General features: G+C 35.0%; 1 protein-coding gene across 2 annotated transcripts in view; it reads left to right on the forward strand.

Annotated features, from left to right (window-relative positions):
* The window catches only part of LOC150110363 (intraflagellar transport protein 54-like), a 236646-nt gene that overhangs the window by 153505 nt on the left and 58007 nt on the right, over positions 1-25134 (forward strand). For both annotated transcript variants that reach the window (XM_090399066.1, XM_090399075.1), the window contains one exon: positions 14420-14540. In XM_090399066.1, the coding sequence (XP_090255192.1) occupies positions 14420-14540 (121 nt within the window). The remainder of the gene's footprint in view (positions 1-14419; positions 14541-25134) is intronic.

The raw sequence follows: 25134 nt of genomic DNA on the forward strand, positions 1-25134 counted from the left end.
AACTTCGGTAATAAACGTTAAATGCTGAAAGTTTAACTTCAGTTTTCACTACATCGAAATTTGCGTACCTCACGATTTAAATAGCGACAGGCAGCAGCTCCGGGACCGCCACAACGGCACCTGTTGGTGACAAATGTAACTATTCTGGCAATAAAATTTTTCGTTATTAAAAAAAATCCCTTCTTTCTGTGCATTTCTGTGAAAACCGCATCGTGCTACTGTCTATACTTTTCGAATTATTGAATTTTTACTTTTTCTGTTACCTTTGGATCACCTGTATTTGCTACAAAAAATTAACATTAATAAAATGAATTGTTCATGAAAACAGTTTTTAATTATCAATCTTCACCAGAAGGACAATTGGGCGTGATCACCTCGTAGTTTTTTGACAAATGGACCTGTAAAAAACATATCTAGGGTTGTTTGCTTCTGCCTCTTTTTTAAAATGTTTCTGAAAAACTGCATGAACTTTTCATTAAATAGATCTGCAGTTCTTATAACCTCAGATTTGTTTGGATTCCATTTCATAGCAACATTTTGAACTTCCTCTCACTTTGCCAAAACATTTTTGATTTCAGCAGTCGTAATTTGTTCTTTCTTTTCATCCTCATCTTCAGATGAAATTTCCATGCATGACCGAGAACTGACTACTGCTCGTCAGAAGTCAGTTCTTGGTCATGCATCTCCAATAATTCTTCAACATCTTCTTCCTCTACTTCCAAGTTAAGATCATGAGCAGTTTTCACAATATCCTTTACCAATTTGTGTCCTTCATCTAAAGTTTCTTCATTATCAAAGGAAGGACACAGTTTCCTCCATGCTGCTTTGAGACATTTCATTGTTACTTCTTGCCAAGCCTTTACAATTAGCCTAATTGCTATGACAATGTTGAATTCTTCCTTCCAAAATTTACTTAGGGTTATGTTGGTAGCCTTACACATTTCAAAGCACCTGGTAAAAAGTGTTCTTGTGTAAAGTTTTTTAAAATTTGCAATTATCAGCTGATCCATAGGTTGAATCAGAGATGTAGTCTTGGGAGGAAGAAAAATCACCTTGATAAAATCTAATTCCTCTAGTAGATCTTGTATGCCTGTTGGATGACCAGGTATGTTATCCAAGGTTAAAATGGCTTTCAGAGGCAGATTGCTTTGCTCAAGATAGGCTTTGAGTCCAAACGCTTCGTGAATCCAGTCTCTAAATTCTATTCTTGTGACCCAGGCTTTGCTGTTAGACTTTCATAAAACACTGAGATTGGATTTAGAGACATTGAACTTTTTGAATGCTCGGGGATTCTCTGAGTGGTAGATTAACATTGGTTTTACCTTGCAGTCTCCACTTGCATTTGCTGCTAAAAGCAATGTTACCTATCATTCATTGGTTTATGCCCAGGAAGTGTTTTTTCTTCTTTTGTGATAACTGTTTGGCATTTACTTCCAAAATAATCCAGTCTCATCACAATTGAAGACTTGTTGAGGTAAGTGTTCTCCTTCTTCTATAATTCTTGTAAAGCTATTGACAAATTTATCTACTGCTGCTTTGTCAGCATTAGCTGCCTCTCCATGTTTGACCACACTATGAATTCCTGTTCATTTTTTAAAGTTATCAAACCAACCTCTGCTACCTTTGAAATCATCATCTACCTCAGAACTTGATCCCGAAGTCTTCTTTTTCAAATCTTGATAAATCTGTTTAGCTTTCTGACAGGTTGCATTTTGAGTTATAGTATCGCCTGCCATTTCTCTTTCTTTGATCCAAATTAGTAATAGATTTTCCTTTTGCTTAAAAATAAACCCTCTGACATTCAACCTTGAAGTTCCCTTAGCTACCATAAGTTCTTCTTTCTTAGCCAAAATGGTTGATATTGTAGAATGACTGGTTTCATATATTCGAGCTAGCTGAATAACTTTCACACCTTCATGATGTTTTGCTATTAATTTTTTCTCCTGTTTATTAGAGAAAATTTTTGTTTCTTTTTTTCCCTTACTAGCTTTCTTTTTGGGACCCATTTTGTCACACAGTAAAAAAATTCTGTCACACTATAAAAAAAAAGATAACGCAAAATACGGTATTATTACAAATTGTACAACACTAAGACAAGGGATACAAAAAACATATCGTCACCTGAAAATAAAAGTAAAAGTTCAAAAAAAAAAAAAACTTTTTGAAATAAAAGTTAACAGTTGAATTCGAAACCTGCAATTTTTGACTTAGTGCTTTTTGCTTGTAAGGTGACGATATTAGATACAGCACTTACCGTAACATACACTGATTAGCAGTTTATGATACAACGATTATTATACAGATGAGATTTGATTTTGCCTTTTGATGGTGAACAAACAGTGACATGCACCCACCGATTTATTGTCTATATGAACCAACACATAAAAAATGAGTATTTAAATGCTTAAATACTCATTTTCATCATAAAACACATTATAACCACAAATTTTAAAATAAAGCACAGTACACTACAAGAAAAGAATCAATAAACGGAAAACGTAAACAGCTGGCTATGATGGGTCAAACATATCTGAACTTCACAGCTATGCTGCATGGCTGTTCTCTGTTCGACAATGTCTTCCCGCGCGTGGCTGAGTGCGATTGGAAACTTCCGGTTTTTTAGATCGGATAGAGGTTCACATAATCGAGAGTCATTAACCAAGAGATTTTTTTCTTACAGCCACTTGTTGTTAACCAAGTGCGTCATTATCTGAGGCCATTGTTAAACAATGCACCACTGTGTGTGTGTGTGTGTGTGTGTGTGTGTGTGTGTGTGTGTGTGTGTGTGTGTGTGTTTTAATCACCAAAGGTCAGGCTAGCATAAACAAATTAACAAAGTAGTTAGATTTAGCTTACTTTATTGTAGTGTCAATAAAAAGACCGGACACCCAAGCTTCCTGAACTTGTACACCCAGTATCTCGCGAAGAGGTACAGGTAGCCTTAAAACTCACCAAGAATGGCAAGGCTGCACCTCCCTGATTTTTTAAAACATCTTGGTCAACATGGCTGGCCACCCTTTTCTCAGAAATTCTAATGACTGGTAAACTACCAAATCTGTGGCGGGAAGCCAAAATAATTGCAGTGCCCAAACCAGGGAAAGATCCAAATTATGTGAAAAATCTACGACCTATTTCCTTGCTTTGCTCCACCTTTAAGCTCTTTGAAAGAATTCTCCTTAAAAGAATTTCACATGATGATGCTATCTTCCTGGCCTGAAGCCAGCTTGTCCTGATTGAACAAGCTGGCTTCAGGCCAGGAAGAAGCTGCTGTGACCAGGTCCTGGCCCTGACAACACAGATTGAAGCACGCTTCCAGAAGAAATTTAAATCTGGAGACTTTCATTGACCTAACATCAGCTTATGACACAGTCTGAGTCAGGAGCCTCCTCCTAAAGCTAGGAAATATTATAAGGTGCAAAAAAACTTTCCACCTTTTTGAATCCATTCTCTCCAGCAGAAAGATCCGGGTCCATATATATTTTAAAGATTTAGATTAAAGATGAAGATTTATTTTAATCAGGGCTGGTTGTGGGAGGACTAGGGGACATCCATGGAAACTGGGCAAAAGTGTGGTTAGTAAAGGTGTTAGAGCTGGGTTCTTTACTTTTAGAGTAGTGAATGAGTGGAATGCGCTCCCTGAGTCTGTGGTGGATGCTGTGACAGTGAATGAGTTTAAGGCAAGGTATGATAGATACTGTATGAATGTCGAATAGTTGTGATGAAAATGATTTGGGGCCTCCCTCGATGAGTCTAATGACTCCCTGGAGTTGCCCGTAATAATAATAATAATAATATTGGCGGAAAAAAGAGCAGGCCCAGATTCTTTCACAACGGTCTCCCTCAGGGCTCTGTGTTATCCCCTTTACTTTTTAACATCTACATGTACAACTTACCACACACCAGCTCAAGCAAGTATATGTACGCTGATGACCTAGCGATCCTACATCAATCTACCTTCTTTGCCAACCTGGAATCAACCTTGAACACAGACCTGAACATCCTGGAAGAGTACTTCAAGCAATGGTACTTGTGTTGGATTCTGAATGAAGAGAAATTTAAATTATTAATACTCTCCTCAGAATCCAACATAATCCACCATGGCAAAGGCTACATTTGTAAATATTATTTAATGTAAACAACTTATTTTGCAAATTAATATTCATATAACTACCTTTAACTTTATTTAATATTTAATTGTTTAATCAAGATATATGTATTAATAATGAAAATACTGTATTAAATATTATTAAGCTATTTTATTTATTACTATGTTAATATTATAAGAATTTGTATTTGATAAATTAACTGCGCATTATTTGAAATGTGAATATTCCTTATTTATTCCTGTTTGTAAAGTTTAACGTTATGTAATAGCTCAATTTTATTATATTTTGTTTTGTTGTCATGGAAACGTATGTAAGTGAGCGAGCACGTTTTGGAACACCACGCGAGGTTTATTGAAAAGAGTTTTAGAAAGAGATGACGTGAGCAATTTAGGGAAAAAAAACAGATATATAAGCGACGAACGCTAGAATTATTAATTAGTTAGAAGATTAGAGATTTATTAGAGAGAGATTGGCATTAGGTTGGAATCGGACATTCGGGAATCACAGTGCGATAATAGTGAGTCGGCAAGTCACTCGAGCAGCTAAATAAAGTCTACTAGTCGAGAGGCGGTTAGCTAATAAGTTGTAGAATAACAATTATGGCTACGGAAGACAGCAAGACAGCTGAGTGACTACTAAATAGACTAGCGATATTTGTATTGAGATTCAATTTCAGGGCCAACTTTCAAGGACATACAGAACTTGGAAGCAAAGCACGAAGTTACTAAAGTATAGTAGAGGCTGTAAAATTGAGGTTTACCGTTAGCTGTGCTTAGAAATATATTGCCTAAAGAATTAATTGAATGCCGGAGGAATGAACAACTGTGCATATAAAACCCCAAGTTAAGAATTATTGTGTTCAGTAGTGATCAGTAGTGCTTCATACAAGAATGTCTGATTATATGTATTGTGCCCGTAAATTAATTCAGTTAATGCTAGAAGATTTATTTTAATGAGTGCTGTTTATTGTTAAAGGCGTTTACAGTTATAAAAAGTGTTTGTGTGTATGTTGATGAGGGAAGAAGATTAACGGTAAGATTATTCCAACTTTAATATTTCTGTTCAGAGAAGTGTGTGAGTTTCATCTTAGAATTCCATGATGTTAACAGTAACTATCGCGGAGAATTAAAAGAAGTGTAAAATTAAAAGTGTCTGTTTATGAAGAGGTATTAATGCAATTTTTATTGTATTTGGAATTTAAGGAACTATGAAAAGACTGTGATATAGAGATAACAGATTTATCTTGTCAGAGTTTGATTGTACTTATCGGAGAAGCTGAAGTGATTGTGATATCTTAATTACTGATTTGAAGTTAAGTGTAAAATTTATGATTTTAAAATTAAATGTTTATTTTTGTTAATGAAAAGTTGTATTTTGCCTGAATCTCTTTTACTGCACCATTCATAAAATATTTGAACCAAAGCGGGAAAATTAAGTAAGTTAAATATACTCGGCCAGTATATATAATAACATCATATAAAAGAGGATAGTTGTGAGTTGGTTTTTCTTCAATTCTTGAACTAATTCAGATATAGAGTGGCGCAGTCTATAAATATAAATTTTCTCTATATTGAATTAGAAATCAACTAGCAACTTATAATTTTGTTTAAGAACATCATAGTGACTAACATGTCGGATCCAAAGTATAAATTAAGAAGTAGGATCCAACACTTGAAGCCATATCCAACAAAAACTATGTCCATAGTATTTCAGCTGAAGAATGCAGAGGCGAACTGACACCTCAACCTTTCTTTCTGTGGAGAAATGGTAGAGCACGAGCCCCACCCGAAATATCTTGGAGTGAGCCTGGACAGAACCCTAACCTATAAAAGACACATCATCAACCTGTCCAACAAAATTAAAATGAGAAACAATATCATTTCAAGGCTCGCTGGAACAACCTGGAGTTGTGGTGCAGAAGTCCTAATGTCGTCTGCACTAGCCCCGCACATTCTCTGCAGCAGAATATTGTGCCCCTGTCTGGGAAAGAAGTGCTCATACTAACATTATAGACACTCAGCTAGACTCTACCATGTGCACAATTAGTGGAACATTGAGAAGCGCCCCTCTCTCCTGGCTGCCTGTCCTATCTAACATTGCTCCACCAAACATACGGAGAAGACAAGCCTCATTTAAAGAATTTAATAAAGCAATGAGCAACCCACTGCTGCCCCTGCACCATTCTCTTATAAATCCACCTGATCTTCGCCTAAAATCTAGAAAGCCTCTCTGGGCCATGGACGAACTCTCTTCAGCTACTCTGCTATCAACACCTGATATGCAGAGAGAATACTGGTCCAACAATCTCTCAACAAACAGCTTCCTGGTGGAAGATCCCTGTGCTCTGCAGCCTGGTTTTGCTCTTCCTAGGAAGATTTGGTCATCAATTAACAGGATCAGAACTAACCAGGGCAGATGTGGCCACCTACTACATAAATGGGGGCTGTGCGACCACCCTTATTGTGATTGTTCTCCCATGGCTCAGATGATTATTCATATTGTGAACGATTGTCCAAGGTGCCAATTTCACGGTGGTGGCCTACTGGACATCCACAAGGTGACGGATGAGGCCTTGGATTGGCTTTCCAGTCTGGACATTGTCCTGTAGTTGGTATGGTGGTGGCGGTGGTTATGGAGGAAATAGAAGATTCAAGGTCCCGTTCACCACGCAGATGTTATTCTCATAGCCCTCGTTGAAGTATCAGCAGAACTCCTCCTCCTGCTAGAAGATGATGATGCAAAGTGAAATGGGTTTTCTCTAATGGATCACGATTTCACAAAAGTCGCAACTGCTCTCTAATAAAACCTTAGATACAGCTACATTTGTGTTGTGATGCGTTGAGAGGAACATGCAGTCTTGTCATATTTGATGCAGTAGGATGATAATTTTCCCTCACTTGATTATAACACATTACTTTTGCTTTTTTTTAAAAAAAGGAAGACTTAGAATGCAGTTTGTGCCTTTTATGTAATGAACTTTTACATGTTAAGATTTTCATCATTTGTTTCTGGAGATTGTGATTATACATTTCACTTGTCAGTTTCACAAAACCATATGCATAAATAAATAAATTGTAGTGTCATGTAGCCTGTGTCTTGTTCATTTCCTGATTGATAATCTTAATATAGAGGCCGAAACGTTGAGTGTTATTTTTTAATTATAAGTAAAATAATTACTCTGACATTTGTGTTTTTGTCTCCATAAATTGTTTTGTTTATTTAGCACAAAGGCAACTTGTATTTGGATAGCAGCCTTTGGTCTTAATTAGATAATTAAGAATTGGAAAAAAATAAGTAAATGTTAGCCAATTAATATGTTGAAATGTGGATTTTTAAAACATGCTTACAGTACTTTATTTTAAGGTTACATGGTGGTCAGCATTCATTGTGAAGAATTTATGGAGGTAAAAACACATGTTGGATTAATTATAATTATGAAAATAATACTCAGTGTTTTGACCTCTGTATCGAGGTCATCATCATGCACAGGACTCAAGCTATATGACACTACACAAAGGTAAGAGAAATCTGAATGTTCTGTTAATCGTTTACCCTAGCCTGACCGCTGGTGAAAAGAAAAAAATAGTAATAGGGGAGGAATTTTAGACCTCTTTCAATGTGATATATGAAGTCTAGTCTCCTGAAATCCCCTCCAATATAGCTGATAAAATGTGCATGGAAACATCCAACATAAATTGTAATAAACAGCTAAGTTGTAATTTAACTAAAGCAGAAAAATTAACACTTAAATGTCTAATAAATAACAGACATTATTATTACCAAGGCAGATAAAGGCAATGCTACCATCTTTCTTGATCAGATGGTGCACCTTGAAAAAATGAACAAATTTGTATCCGACCACAACATGTACCAGATGGTTAACTACAATCCTACAAACAGCATCAGAAATGAAAACAACTGAATTAATCAAGTGAGTGATCACATGGCCAGAGGGAAAAAAATTACAAAGCTATTACCGTATTATACCCATTCTCCCAGAATTTATGACTTCGTAAAATATATAAAACAAACACTCCACTACATCCGACAGTTGAAAGAATCAACAGCACCAATTATCACTTAGCTAAGAAATTAGCAGCTGCACTCAAGGAGTTGGTAGGTCATTCCCCCCTCCTACATAAAAAAAAATACACACTCCATCATCCAAATTAAAAACATCACACTCAACAATGAAGATTTATTAGTCAGCTGTGATGACATAACTTCCCTTTTCTCTAATGTCTTGATCAGTGATACTATTCTTCTCATACAGAACATATTTCCACCAGGTATCATGGCCTTTTTTGCCCATGTACTTTAATCCATTCATTGCATGTGGCAAAATAATTTCTATGTGCAAAAAGAAGGTAGGCTATGGGCTCAGCACTTTCTTCACCTATAGCTAATGTTTACATGGAAGACTTTGAGCAATGAGCTCTAGATTCAGCAAGCCCAAAGTCTCGCTCAGATATGTTGATGATATTTTTGCCATTTGACCTTCACGGGTGTGAAACATTAAGCACATTCCTAAGCCACTTGAGCAAACGTATCCAATTTATCACCGAGATTGAAAACAACTCTCTTCCTTTTCTAGACACACACTTGTCTTCCCAAAGGCTACCTTTCATTCATGGTCTACTGCAAACCTACACACACACACAGACCAATACAATCATAAAAATTCACACCACCATCCAACACAAAAACTAGGGTTCATCAGCACCCTCAGTCAAACATAGAGCCTTAACAATATGCTGCAGGCACTGAAGAAAGAATATGAAATTATTAGCCAAACTTTTATTAAAAAAATGGTTACAAAAAAAAAAAAAAAAAAACGGTTCACAAGATTCTCCACAATAATATTATTAAAAGCAGAAAAGATGACAAGAATACAATAAATTTAGTTTAATCCTTTATCCAAGTGTGAGAAAACAAAGTTTGCATCTGAAAGTATCTTCAGGACTAGGGTAAGTTGGTGCAACTCGTAGCAAAGGTGGACCGAGCTAACATCACTCCTATCTCAGTGTCTCCCATAATGCATTAAGGGAAGGGCCACTACCCAGACTAGTTTCGACCTTTATTGAGGTCTTTTCAGTGGGAGCCAGGCCCAGAAGTGGAGATACCAGGCAGAAGCAATGGCGAGGTCATCTTTACCTATAGGAGTTGCCAAAAGGTGTGCCACCTTTTTATTAAATTACTCTGAATTTAGAGAAAGATGTTGAAAGTTTATTTTTCACTTGGTTAGACTATAATAAATTCAGTTTAATCCTTTATCCAAGTGTGAGCAAACAAAGTTTGTGCCTGAAAATATCTTCAGGATTGGAGTAAGGTAGTGCAACTCGTGGCAAAGGTGGACCGAGCTAACATCACTCCGATCTCAGTATCTCCCATAATGCAAAACACATCTCCTTGTGGATACATATAATGTTATGCATTAAGGGAGGGGCCATTACCCAGACTAGTTTCGACCTTTATTGAGGTCTCTTCAGTAGAAGCCAGACCCAGAAGTGGAGATAAAGGATTAAACTAAATTTATTAAGTCTAACCAAGTGACAAATAAACATTCGACATCTTTCTCTAAATCCAGATTAATTTAATAAAAAGGTGGCACACCTTTTGGCAACTCCTATGGGTAAAGATGAATTCGCCATTGCTTCTGCCTGGTATCTCCACTTCTGGACCTGGCTCCCACTGAAGAGACCTCAATAAAGGTCTCTTCAGTGTTTTTTGTCTTTGTCCTGACTGTATGCTGTTGAGTGTTTTTTACTACTGCTATAACTGCTTGTTTCATTTAGCAATTTTTTGAAGTAATTACTCTTTTTATGCCTATGGTCCCTTCTGTGGGACCATAGGCATAAATAGCCGCAAAAAATTCCTCCACTTCTACCTTAGTAGAAGTGGAGGAATTTTTTGAGGCTTTAGAGAAAGCAACTGACACAATGAAAAAGGAAAAGTCGGTCCTTGTTGAGGATCTGAATAGCAGAGTAAGAAATAATTGTGAGACATACAAAAATAATTTGGAGAAAAAAGCAAAGCTAATAATAATAATGACAAATATTTGTTGGATTTTTGCTCAGGACATGGATTGGTTATTACTAACACCATGTTCCAACATAAAAATGTGCACAAATTCACATGGAGAGAAGAGACAAGGAATAAGAAAAGTCTCATTGATTATGTTATTGTTGGTAGTAATGTTTTCTCCCTGGTGCAGGACAGCAGAGTCTGCAGAGGATTTGAAATTGGAAGTGATCACTATTTAGTCTTGAGCAGGATAAAATTGAATTTCAAAAGAATAACATGTAAGAAAGATTTAAAGCAAATAAAAGTAGTGCAGCTCTCAGATGTGAACTGTAGACTAAAATACACAAAGATTATTGAAGAAAAAATGAAAGAGTTTGAGAACAGCAATCAAGTCTTGGAGATTCAGTGGTAAGCCTTGAAGAAAGCCCTGATTGATTCAGTTAGAGAGGCATGTGGTGAAGTTGTCTGCAAGAATAGAAAAATTAGAACCCCATGGTTGGCACAGGAAGTTAAAGAGGCTGAGACGGAAAAAAAGAAAGCCTATCAAAAGTTCCTGGCAAATAAGTCAGCTTGTGCTCTTAGAGAATACTGAGACAAATTCAAGAATGCTAAACACTGTGTAAAACTAGCTAAACAAAAGTCATGGGAGGACTTTCCCAAGAATATAGAAAATAAATATCAAGAAGGTGGCAAAATATTCTGGATGTTATTGAAGAAGCTTAGGAATGGAGGAAAGAGTGCTGTAAAAGGAGTTAGAGTAAAGATGACCTGAAAATGGGAGAAAATGAGATCCCTGAAGTATGGAGTAATTACTTTGAAAAATTGCTAAATGAAAGCAGTGATAGCAAAGTGGTAAAAAACACTCAACAGGCATACAGTCAGGAATACATATCCATGCTTGAAGTAGAAAAGGCCATCAGAGGCTTGAAATGTGGAAAGGCAGCAGAAGTAGATGATATTCGACCAGAAATGCTGAAGTATGGTGGTATAAAAGTCTTACAGTGGCTGTACTGCATAGTGCAGAAAGCCTAGAAAGAGGGACGAATTCCCGATGATTGGAGTAGAGCTCTCATAGTACCCATATATAAAAAGGGAAATTAAGCTGAATGTGAGAATTACAGAGGTATTTCCCTACTGAATGTTCCTGGCAAGATCTATACAAGTATACTTGAGAAACAGTTGAGAAGAATTGTGGAAGAAAAGCTGGGTGAAGAACATGCTGGATTCAGGCCAAATAGAGGGTGTCCGGATCAGATCTTCACTTTACGACAAACAGTGGAGAAATCATGGGAATATAACAAAGATCTGTATTTAAGTTTTGTCGATTTGGAAAAGGCATATGACAAGGTGCCAAGAGAGAAGCTTTTCACTATGCTCCAGTTATATGGTGTCAATGTGGCATTATATCAAGCAATACTTAGTCTTTATTTGAGTTGTAAGCCAGCAGTTAGAATTGAAGGAAGTACAGGAAGATGGTTTAATGTTAAATCTGGTGTGAGACAAGGATGTACATTATCCCCTCTGTTATTCATTGTCTATATGGATCACATTATGAAGGAAAGTGATATTAAACATGACATCGAATTGGAGATGTTAATGTCAGCCCTTTGCTTTATGCAGATGATGTTATAATTCTAAAGAAATCTGCTACAAGTCTGCAAGATTCTCTGACTAAATTGAATAACTCTTGTAATAGATATGGTATGAAGGTGAGCATTAAAAAGACAAAGACAATGAAATTAGGTAGAATTGTTGAAAACGTCAACTGCATTGTCAACGGAGAACCTATGGAACAAGTAAAACATTTCAGCTACTTAGGCACAGTTTTTAATGAAGATGGTAAATTAAATATGGAAGGAGACAACAGAATCAACAAAGCTGGTATGGTAGGCAGTCAACTGAATAAATTCATATGGAATAAGAGAGAAATTAGTCGGAACACTAAATTAGCTGTATATAAGACAGTATTCAAACCAGTTTTAACTTATGGATCTGAGAGCTGGGTCAGAAGTAAAACACTTGACCAGTGACTAGAGACTGCAGATATGAAAGTCCTGAGATGATTAGAGGCGTGAACAAATGGAAAAGGAAAATGGCAATATCATATTAAAAATGAGGATATTAGGAAAGAACTTGACATTGTCAGCATCCAGGAATGCATTATCAAAGCTAATCTCAGGTGGTATGATCACTTAAACAAGAAAGGGCAAGGAAAGATTAGCAAAACAAGTATTCTCTGCCAGATTGGCAGCAAAATGACCCAGAGGAAGAACAAGATATAGGTGGATTGATACGATACAAAGTGCCTTAGATGATAGAAATATAAGATCTGATAATGTTGGAGTCTTGACAAGTAACAGACTGATTTGGAGGAAAATTGTAGATAGGAAGTTAATAATGATGTAATTTTTTGTTCATATAGTACTGTCATATCCTGTACACCCCTTGAGGGTACATGGCAGGAATTTGATGATGAGGATGACAAGGACCAACTTTTCCTTTTTCATTGTGTCAGGTTGCTTTCTGTAAAGCATCAAAAAATTCCTCCACTTCTACCTTAGTAGAATCTTCTGTGGGATCATAGGCACAAATAACTCTCATTGTCCAGTTCCCCATTCTCATATTTGCCCACATCACTCTACTTGCGACTACCTGCCATTCAAGAAGATTAGCCTCATATTTAGTGTTGAATACTATGGCTACTCTTTCTTTTCCTTGATGATTATTGCCTGAATATAACATTTTTATTTATTGCTCAGAAAAATCTCACCAGTTTCTGTCTTTTTTTGTTTCAGTCACCCCTATTATGTCGATCTGGTACTTATCTAATTTCTCATCTAGCTCCATTTCTTTGCCATTCAGGCTTCTTATGTTGATAGTACCGATCTTTAACTCTGGTGGTGTTAAGTTGGGTTGCGTTTTCAGATTTGTTCCAGTAGCTGACTTTTTGCTGTTTGCCCTGATTCCCTGGTGAAAACAACAAGGACCTTATTTAACTGGGTGACGCCCCAGCCGGCATAAAATTTTGTCATGTTGTACCATTGTTTTGTATTTTGGTTTAAGCCAATAAGAATACAATTTGGTCGTCTAAATCCCAAATTTCCAGCCCAACTTCGTTCATTCAGTATCCAAGTAGATGCCCAATAGGGTGCACCACGAGAAAGTGAGGATTGGACATTAGGTCAGAAGCCCTCGTTGTTTCTCCACATTCCTTTAAAGGCTATGTGGAGGTCTCCTCTTAGTTTAAGCACACCTATCTTTTAAAATTAATACCTTAAATAGTCAGTCATGGCAATTTCTCTAATTTTAAGGTCACACAGGTTTCAATATTTTTATGAGATAGTGCATTGGCAAAAAACAAGATCTGGCAAGCTATTAACAAAACAAACATGTTTATTCATTCTAAGACAAATTATTTACAAATTTCAAACAGCACTTATCACTTGTCTGGTTCAAGTAGCCTAGTTCTGAGAGTACTTCATATGCAAACTTTGTTTGCTTACATAAACAGGAGTATTATTCCTTGTTAAGTATAATTTACTTCTGTGACCAACTGAAAAAAATCTTTCTACAACTATGTCTGATCCAAAATATTTTAATAATATTGTGACACATCATTTTACTACTTACATATAAATATATATAGCCTCTGCATTTATTGAATCTCAGTATCTTTCTGGTCTAGCTTCCACTGATGAGACCTCAGTAAAGGTTTAAACTGGTTAGGATAGTGATCCTTTCCACAAAATATAGTAAGATATATGTGTGTACTGGTATTATGAGCTGCTAAGGCAACTGATGTGAAGTTAACAGCCTGTGTAAACAAATAACTTAGTCATTAAGATACTTCACATGCAAGCTTTATTTGCTTACATTTGAGTTAATGGATTAAACAAGAATATAATTTCTTCAAGAATAAGAGTTAGAGTTACATAATCTGGAACCCTGCTCTAGTGCCAAAAGACTAGAACTCCTTCAAACCATTTCAGTCCTCCAGTTAGCTTAGCAGGGTATTGGGTTACACTGAGTGATGACCATCTAATGATATTCACAAACATCCATGCTACAGTGGGACTTTAACTCATAGCCTATTGGTCACAGAATGGAAAGCTGATCCACTTGGCCAACAAGGTTGTCAGATAATAATTAAATCATGGGGTGTGGAATTAAGACAACTTTTTCTTTTTTAAGGATACTTTAAAGTAAAACATGATTTTATTATACTCTCATTCCTTAATTTTCATTTGAATATTATCAAAAAGTTTTTTTTTTTTTTTTTTTTTTTTTAGGCCTGCAACAGCAAAACCTGTTGAAAACCTGATACTTGATAGTAAGAACCATTCAGATGAAGAAGATGAAGCTTTTGTTGTAGAAGAAGAAGTACAAATTCCAAAGTCAGAACCTAGTCTTGTAAGTATTTGTGTACATCAGTAAATGTTATATCCATCTATAACTCATCATCTGCCTAAGGCAAGTTGAGGCTGCCATGAACAATAGCTTTCCAATCCAATCTATCAGCAGCCAAGCCAAGTTATTTAATTAATTAAATAATTTAATTAATAATTAAACTTAAATTTCTGTAAGAGTTCACCACTTATACTCTTGATGTTTTCTATCCATTTCCTTCTAGGTCTTTCCAGCAGTATTTTCTTCTGCTCTTCCTTTTGAAGAAACATTTTAGTAGCCATTCTGTACATGTCCATACTACTGTAACTGTTTTTTTTATCTGATTCTTGTTAGTATTGAAATACGGTAGTGGAATTCTTCTCTGATCTCCTGATTGGCTTTCATTTTAATCCATGATGTTTTATTTATTTTTGCCAAACTCTTGTTTTCAAAGCTTGTCAATCTTTGTTCCTCCTTCTGTTTGATAACTTAATTCTCTGCACCATAAAGAACTGTGGGGAGTCCTAAGTAATAAATTTTTTTTTAATATGTTTGAGTTTATTTTTAACTTCCACTGCTAAGTTAAGCTCTTCTCTATTTCTACCTGTTTCCATCTATAACTAGAAGAAGTATTTTTCTCATTTGACTAGCAAAAGAAATTATCAGTTATATTCAGTTTAAATACTCAAAGAATACTTAATCCTTTTTCCACCCCAATTGTCATGAATAATTATGGAGCCACTTTCATGTTTAAGAACTTACTTTAATTATATTAATATGAAATTGGACATTTTGCACCTTTTATATCAAGGTCATACTCAGAAATACACACACACACACCGAATCACAAGCTAAATCAGTACATAATGCTGTTGGGCTGAGAATAATCACTTTAGTCAGCCATTGACCATAACCTGACCTCTGGTGGTGGGATTACAACTACATTGATAAAACTGCATCAGCATTTGCTAGTTTCCTGTAGTCCTGTTATTTTAAATTACTGTTTGAATTTTCAATGGCTCTTGTGACATATAAAGTTTGAGACATGCATATTCACAAGAATAAATAATAATGTTTATTATTCTGAATATTTCAACCTGAAAGTAACTGGTCATCATCAGTGTATCAGCATAATCACAAGGTGAAGCTTAGAACAAAATGTTAATCCTATTTGTTTCAATACTGAAATACCATGAGTTGGCATAATCAAAAGAATTTTAAAAACAGATCAAAACACATGTAAAAAAAAAACAATAACTGTAAATTTTATAGGCATCATCAGTACTGGATCACAGAAGAGCAATTAATAACAGATAATTCTAAAAAGTGCCACCTAAGTAGCTAATGTAAGTTAACAGAATAAGGTCAATAATTTCCTAGCTTATTTAAATATATACATACATACATAAACAAAATAAAGTTAAAAAAGATTAGCAGATTTGAATGGTACTACCTACAGTAGGAAAGAAATTAATCTGAACACTCGTATTTTAAAGAAAAATTTTAATTTTGCAAGAAATTTATATGTTCCTAATAGGAATTTATTAATAATTTATTAATTAATAAGGAATTAGGAATTTATATTCCTAATAAGTTCATTGATTCACTTGGGCATTTACTCTTCCAACGTAAAACACATTTTTCTTATTCTGCATCTCGAAACCATACTTTTATAATGGATTGTATTAAGTTATTCTTTGTATTACAATTTATTTTTCAAAGTCTCTTTTGCACTATGGCCCAGAAATTTTAACCTATTTTTGGGTTAATGTCAGGAGAGTTACCTGGCTACTGAAGCAATTGGATGTTGTGATTTTTATGAAACTCTTTCACTTTTTTTGAAGTGTGGTGGTATGGAGCAAGATCCTTTTGGAAGATGAGTTTTGTCTTTCTGGATCTGTGGGACCACTTGTTTCTTCAATATATTATGGTCACTTTTCACCATACTGTTAACAGTCACAAGTGATTCTGAACTGCTGTGTGTGTTTGTAAAACAACTCCAGAACATCTTTTTAGCTGGGTGTTTAGGAGTTTGTTGAAGGTAGGTGTGAGAAGTCTTCTCAACTGCTGATTTGCCAACATAGAATACTTGCTCTCCTTGGACAAAGAAATGGCTCTCATTTGAGAATATGACCTCCTTCCACTTCTCAACAGTTCAATCTTTCTTCACTTTTGTCCACCAGATCCTTTTTTTCTTGCATAGTCTTCATCAGCAGTTGTTTCTTTTTTGGTCTGTGGGCAGTCCTTACTGCTTCCAACAATTTCTGATGGATTGTCATGTCAAGCATTAATCTCACTAGCTGCCTAGTCATTGAAGTCTACAGCAGACAATCTTGGATTCATTTTGCTTTTCCTAACTAGTAAGTGTAGTTTTCCTTTTTTTCACCCATGTTTTCCTTTTCTGTCAGGAGAAAAGATACCTGTCTCCATAAATATCTTTAAAATCTCATGAACAGTATCCAAACCAACACCACATTTATTGGCAATTTGTCTTTGAGTCATACATGTGCGCTGAAAAAAAGTATATATTTTTTGAATGCTTTCTAGGAGATATATCCATTTTTATAGCTACACACAAAATGAATAAAACAATTTTTTTTAGTGTTACACGGTGATCAGCATTCACTTTACACAAATTATGGACTCTACAACCGTGTTATAAATAATTGTTTTAATTTCCCGACGTTTCAAAATTCATATTAAGGTCATCATCTGGAGTACACACACACACACACACATATATATATATATATATATATATATACACACACACACACAGAGACACAAGCTAAATTACATTTCACATAGTATGTTGAAGAGCCGGGAACAACAACAAGAATAATAATATTTTGTAACCACCTACAAGATAGCATTCCAGCACTAGGCTCAACTCTGTAAATAGACAGTCTTTGTTCTAGCTTCACCTTATGATTATTATTATTATTATTATTAGACACCTCCAGGGAGTCCAAAGACTCATTGAGGGAGGATACCTACTCTACAACTCTGTCTTCGCCACTCAATCCACCAACTGACCCCCAACTACACCAATGCCATCTACCGCTGACTACCACCACTAGTATTTTCAAAGACAGTCATAAACATCCATGCCCATGGTGGGATTCGAACCCACAGCCTTTTGGCCTGAGAGCGGATACGCTAACCACTCGGCGAGCCAGGCTGGCATTTTGGTTGATTCTGGTTGAAATATGTGCAGTGATAATAATTATCATTTATTCTTGTGAATATATATGTCTTATAAACTTAAATTATTGTCTGAGAATCGCTGTATTATTATCCAATTAAATGTATTTTCTTCTGGTATTCAATATGCGAGTTATTCCTGCTTGAAAAACTGTTGTATTCTTTTTCTAGATGAACAGGCTGTAGATGAGCCATCCAAATCCTTGGGACTCTTAAGCTGTGATTTTTGTAGAGATTTGGTTGGTTGATTAGCATTTCGCTGGCTTCCTTGAATTTACATTATTATCAAGTTTTTGTGTGATATAAGGATGGGTGCCTTTCCATTCAATCTGGTGTCAAAAGTGCATGGTCAGAATAACCACTTTTGTGTTCTTTTGTTTTGGGATTGTGCAACTTGTTTCCCTTATGTGGGGTAAGTTACCGGTGAAACAGATCTGGTATACACCTGAGTAGACAAGCGAAGGAAAGGGATCTTTAGAACTGAGTATACTTTTATATTTATTATTAGTTTAAAAGTGGTCTTAATTTGTATTTTTGTAGTCTATTCTTTCAGATATTTCCCTTATTTCAATTTCACATACATCCATTCATATACATTCCAGATATACTTGTTACATCTCTTCCTTCAGGCTGTCTATCCTTCACTGTTTACCATATACTAGCCCCCCCCTCCCCCAATATACATTTGCCAGTACCTACACAAAGACTCATACCACCACGACTCCACACAGAAACTGGGTGTTATTAGCACTCTAAAAAAACAGCTGCAAAAAAAATCTCAATAATGAAACCAGAGAAAAGAGGTATTAAAGCAGATATTAATACCATTAATAGAAACATGGTAAAATTACTTCCAAGATCTGTGGTATGATGAAAACATTCAAAACAGAAAATTACCCTTTGTAAACAACTTGGAAAACATCACTTTAGAAGAATTAACAGAAGCATTAACCCAAAGCAAAACAGGAAAAAAGCTCCAGGAGAAGACTCTAAACTTGGAATTTATCAAATATACAGGACTTGAATTCTAGCTCAGGTTACTTAATTTTTATAATATGATTTGGAAAGAAGGAAAATGTCCACAAGATTGGACAAAAGCAATAGTTATCCCCATCTACAAAAAAGGACACAAATCTGATTGTAACAATTATCATGGCATCAGCTTACTTAGTACCTGCTATAAAGTATATGCCAAAATCTCGGCATATAAACTTAAACATAAAGTAGACCAAAAATTAATAGAACAATTCAAAATGGATTCAGAAAAGGCAGGTCTTGTATAGACTGTACATTTACTTAAAATTACTAATCAAAAAGTGCAGAAATGAACATAGAAATACACAGCTTTTATAGATTTCACCAAAGCATTTGATAAAATCATCAGAGAAAAATTGTTGAAAATCCTGTAAGAATATGAAATACCAAACCAACTTTATAGAGCCTTATTTAATATATATATCAAGATAATAAAATATCTATGAAGTACAATAATTTAACATCAACTAGAAATCAGTAAATAGAGGAGTACGTCAGGGTTGCCCTCTTTCACTAGTTTTATTTAATATATACATAGATAAAATCATAAAAGAATGGAAGATAACTAATGAGGGAGAATGCAAGATAAACCATAACAGATTAGCTACTCTACTTTTTGCCAATGACCAAATAATCCTTGGAAGCAATGAAGATGAATCACAAAAATCATTATGTAGTAATAGTTCGATGATCTACATTTTTGTTTTTCATACAGTTTCATTGTTGAGTCTTCCACTTTTCTCTTCTACTTGTTCAATTTGAAAATAATACTAAAGATATTCTAAACCAGTGGTTCCCAAACTTATTTGGCTTACTGCCCCCTTTTCCAAAAACATTTATTCCGCCTGTAATTTCTGAATTAATTCAGCCTCACCTGTAATCTTCACGTTATGAAGTGCATTCCTTTTTAAAAATCCGGTTTACCATCCTTTGCTAGCCCAAAATTCTTTATCAGCCTGAGAAGCGGAAGTAGACTCGAATTGCTTCATCTGTTCATAAAAACCGAAGAGCTTTTTGTTTAATTAAATAACCACTTATAGGAATTCTTCTTTGAGTTAATTCTTCAATCCAAATTACAAGCATTCATTCCGTGTTTTCTAATAAAGCATCTCTTGAGTACAATGATAATTTGAAACTTAGTTTTGTGCCAGAAATTACGATTTTCTTATTGCGACTTCATTTTTTTTAAATTGCTCTTATAGCAGATTCGCCTAAATTAAAATGTTTACAAATCACCGTAGCTCCCTCGCTAAGGGATTTAAAATTGCAATTTTCATTTCCAAAGAAAAGAAATTTCTTTGGTGCTTTTTTTTTTCTCCATTGGGTCAAATTTAATTAATTAATAATTAATGATCAATTATTAATTAATAATAAAAAATCAGCTAAATTAACAATTAATTATTAATGAATACATTATAAAATAACCCAAGGTGTTCCATGAAAATTTCAGGATTTGTGAAGTGTTTCTGTTGTAGGAAAAGTTTGGGAAACGCTGGATTACCCTATTATCGGAATGGATTCTCCTTCTGTTGACATACACAGAAATGTCACAAGATCTCGTATCTGTGAGCATGCACTGCATAACTTCAAATCCACATAAAAAGAGACCACAGTGTATATAAATAAAATTGATAAAAAAATAGAAAAAAAGTCCCTAGCCCATCCACAGTACCAAATGTACTATAGGTTTATACATAACCTTTCTTTGGTGGTACAACATAAAAAAAAAAACAAGGTAGAAAACTACAGCATACTACATCTATTACAAAACGACTTGTTTTTAGATACATGATTGCAATAATTTATCAAAAATTGGTAGCAATCTTCGGACTGCCTTCAGCCTCAACAGCTGTAGACTCTTTAAATCAAGCTTTGGAGGGTACCATAAAACCTGCTACAATTTTATATCATTGCTGTGTTACTTGATTACTAGTGCCATGTTCTGCGAGAATTTTTCTTGTCTTCCTAGGATGTTTGTGTGAAGTCTAGCAAAATATCAGCAGTTTAATAAGGTATGACATTTATTTTTCCTTGCAGTTAATACCATTAAATAGAATTATAATAATCCTGTGTGAAGGAAAAGCTTCGTCCTTTTTTGGACAAGCATGGGAGTCCATGTAGATTTCATTTTACATTTCCTATATTAACTAGAATTTCGGAATTAACAGCAAACAATCAAAAATAAAGGCAGCATGCCTGCTGCATTTGCAGTTTTTTTTTTTTTTTTTTTAATTCAATAACATTCTTGCTAGAGATGATAAAAAGTTCGTTTACATTTTGGTTTGCCATTCCACATTGTAAGGACTGCTGAAAGAAAGTGAACATTTTACTAATATTAGTAGTGTTTAAACAATAAAGTAAAATGGCATCTAATTGAAGAGCTGATTCAGTGTCTTCCTCAGTTTAAAAAAAAAAAAAAAAAAAAGCAGAAAATCATTTACCATTGAGACAAAAATGGAATTGATTTGACACGTTGAATCGAGTGAGCATCATTCTGATGAGCGTGTAGCATTAAAGTTAACACCTTCTACAGTTTCTACAATAGTAACCAAGCAGATAAGAAAGTGTTCACATGCAAAAATTGTTAATGCAAATATGTCAAGAATGTCATATTCAAGGAGCAAAGTAATGGAAAAATTATTAATGCTATGGACTGATGATATGAATCATAACAATATTTCTGTAACTCATGCATTAATCATGGACAAGGCAAAGGTCCTTGTTTAATGAAATAAATGAACAAGCTAGTGGAAAAGTCATTTGTGACAAGCAAGGGTTGGTTTTGATGATTTAAAAATTGGACAAAAAATCTGGTAAAGCAGCTAATGTTGATGTTTCTGCAGCAAATGAGTATCCAGCTGAATTCCTGAAATTAATTGATGAAAGTTGCTATACCACTGACTTGGTTTTTGAATGTGGGTGAGACAGGTCTGTACTGGAAAAAGATGCCTAGAAGGACATGCATAGCCTGTGAAGAAGTCTAGTCCTGGTTTTAAGACTGTAAAACCAGGACTAGACAATACATCAGCCACATTCAGATTAAAACTATGGTTGGTGTATCATGCAGAAACGCCGCTTGTTATGAAGGGCATTGTAAAGACTCGTTTATCTGTTGTCTAGCATTTTAATAAAAAAGCATGGGTGAACCCAGACAATTTTCATGGAATGGTATACATCATACTTTTGTCCAGAGGTAGCAAAATTTTGTGCTGCAAATAACTTGCCTAATAGAGTTGTTATGGTTTTTGACACTGCCCCTGGGCATTCAGCAAACTTTGAAGATTTATATACTGATCGGTGTTAAAGTAGTTTATTTGCAGCCTTCGAGGTATATTACTTATGCCCAGCCTTCAGAGGGATTGTCAATACATGCATCTAATTCTTTTATCTGTGAGAGACTACTGAAAACTCCTTTAATATCCTTAAGAGCATGACAAGCATTGGCAGCCTGGGAAGAAATGTCAGAATCATGTATAAATGGTGTCTGGTGGAAATTGTGGCCTGATGCAGTTCTGGGCTTGAGTCTGTTTCAGAAGTGGCTGATGACGTGTCCAGAATGGCCAAGACTGTTGGCATGGGAATATTGACATTGAAGATATCAGCAAGTTGATATAAAGTCATGGAGGTACTTTCAAAGGAAGATTTGGAAGAGCTGGCAGCACACTTGTTTATGAGGGCAGTGAGGAAGATGAGGAAGTGCAGGAAATGGTACCACTCTGGTCCATCACCACAGGTACAAACTGCCTGTGAATCTCTTTGTGATAATAATCCTGACCGGAAATGCAACTCTTCTTGTATTGTAACGAATTGTAACGAATGCTCTGAAACCAATTATAACATGCTGGAGAAGAGGAGAAAAAAGACCCAGCAGACATCCTTGTTGCAGTTCTTAACCAGGAAGGACAAGGAAAAAACCTGTCGATCCAGATGGCCCTCAACCAGGCCCATATCATTATTGCATCTTTATTATGCCATTACATATTTTATTTTAATTTTAACTTACTGTCTTATGTTGTTTATGAACATTATTTATGTAAAATAAGTATAAAATAACCATATTCTCTATAAAAATTGCAAAATTATTAACTTGTAAAGGTCAGTTTTTAAACATGAAGGAACCAATCTCATTTAAGCACATGATAATTTTACGAGTTTACGAATGGTTCACTTTATGAACAGTGGGCTGGAAACCTAACCCCTTCATAAAATGAGGCTTTCTGATATCAAATTAAGATGAAATGGAGTGGTTTTTTATTTTTTGTGCCACAAATAACACAGAATGAATTTTTAATTTTATTTAGTTCTGGTTTGTTTAAAATTAGTCAGATTATTATGTTCTCTTATTACCATATAATTCTCCTTATGGAGAATTATATGGTAATAAATGCTTAAAGAGTTGGTTTGAAGATCTTGTAAACTTGTTTGGTTGCATATGTTTGAAAAAAGAATTTGGTGTATACAGTACTCATTATCTAAGCTGTGAATGAGGTTTTATGTCAGCAAAAAATCATTGATATACAGAAGGAAGGAAGTGAACAAAACAGCAAAATTCTGGGGTATTCTGCTTTCTAATCTTTAGCTTAAAGTTGTTCACTCTGCATATCCAGTATTAGAGAAAAAATAGGACATCTGATATTAAAAAAATGCAATGCAGATGGAGGAGATCTGTTAGGCAGTAGGTGATTGACAGTTTTCTTGAATATCTATAGGTTTCAATCCTTGGAAAAAACTAGACGAGTCAGTCTATTTCAAGAAAATCATGAAGCACATATGGTAAAGGTGTGATACTTAGCTATTCTTTTGATAATTGACACTTAAAATGACAACAGGTGGTTACTGCAGCAAAATCTGCAGATAACAGCAATTGTTTTTTTATTGTGGCTTAGTATTCTAAGTCTCTTCTGTTTTTATGCATCCAAATTCTTAATGTGTCTCTCTCTCTCTTCTATTCCCAATTCCCTTTTAACAAAAGCTCAGTAAACATTATTTGAGTTTTCAGTCAGTACAGCTATTCTGACTAACAATGCACTCACTATGCTGTGTATTTATTACTCAGTAGTTTCTCTTTAATGGAATCGGAAAATCCCAGCAAAACATGCTGTTTAAGTGTAAAAGCTATCAGATGTAGAAATAACTGAAAATGGTTCGAATGTAACTAAGTCAGAGCTTATATTTTTGGAGAAATTTTTTTCACTTGGTTCCAAAGTAAGTTATATGCCAAGGAATTATATTCTTGTTTAATCCTTTACCCAAGTGTAAACAAACTTTGTATGGGAAGTATCTTCACGACTAGGTTATTTTTATATAAAGGTTCTTTGACTTCACATCAGTTGCCTCAGTATCCCATAATGCAAAGCACACCTCCTTTAAAGTGTGTGTGTGTGTGTGTGTGTGTTGCTATGCATTATGGAAAAGTCTCTATCCTATTGGGACCTCTGCATTAATTCAAGGTATCTTTCTGGGTCTGGCTCCACTGATGTGACTTTAATGGAAGTCAAGACCAGTCTTGTAGTAATCCTTCCCTTAATGCATAGCAATATACTCATACATGTCCGAAAAAAGTGTGTTTTACTTTATTGGATACTGAAGCAATCGATGTGAAGACAAGAGCCTCTATATACAAACAGTCTAGTTATGAAGATATTCATATGCAAATTTTGTTTGCTTACACTTGAAGATTCAACAAGAACATGGAGAATTATATTATATTATGTACGGTTCCTTTTACTTGAAAAGGAACTACATATTTCCTTTTCAAGTACACTCATACCTTGCAATACGGCCGAGATACGTTCGTGGAAAGTCGGCCACAAAGTGAAATGCTGTATAATGAATCATTTATTTCCATATAAAGCCGTATAAATTCAGTAAGATCCGTTCCAATTTTATAAAAAAATAGAAAATCATTGGATTTCTGGTTGAAAATGCATTTTTTATTTCATTTAAAATATCCTTTACATTAGTTATTAATAAAAACAAAATATAAATTCTATGATACTAATAAAATAAAATGAAATAAAACACAAATAACAAATGAATGGGTTTTTTTTTTTTTTAGTTTTCGAATCAGTCTGATGACGAATTGCACGACATCACCTTCATTACTGTCACCATCTGTTGTTGTGGATCCTGTTTAAAAAAATTTGTCCAATGTTTGTTGTATTGAGTCCCTTTTCTTTTCTTTTCGCAATTCTTTGTAGCAGTTAATAACTGTTTTATTAACTGCTACAAAGCAGTTTGGCGCTGCGTTCTTGATTAGGATCGTTTTGAAGTAGGATGTTTATTCCTTGTTCAAAATGAGTAAGCGCATTCAATAAATCCTTTGAGGTTAATTGTCGGCAAACAACTGGCTCTTGTTGTTCCTCATCAAATGTATGGT

This window comes from Typopeltis vanoorti, chromosome 1 (assembly GCF_054136105.1).
Source record: "Typopeltis vanoorti isolate ZY-2024b chromosome 1, IOZ_Tvanoo_1.0, whole genome shotgun sequence".
Lineage (NCBI taxonomy): Eukaryota > Metazoa > Arthropoda > Arachnida > Uropygi > Thelyphonidae > Typopeltis > Typopeltis vanoorti.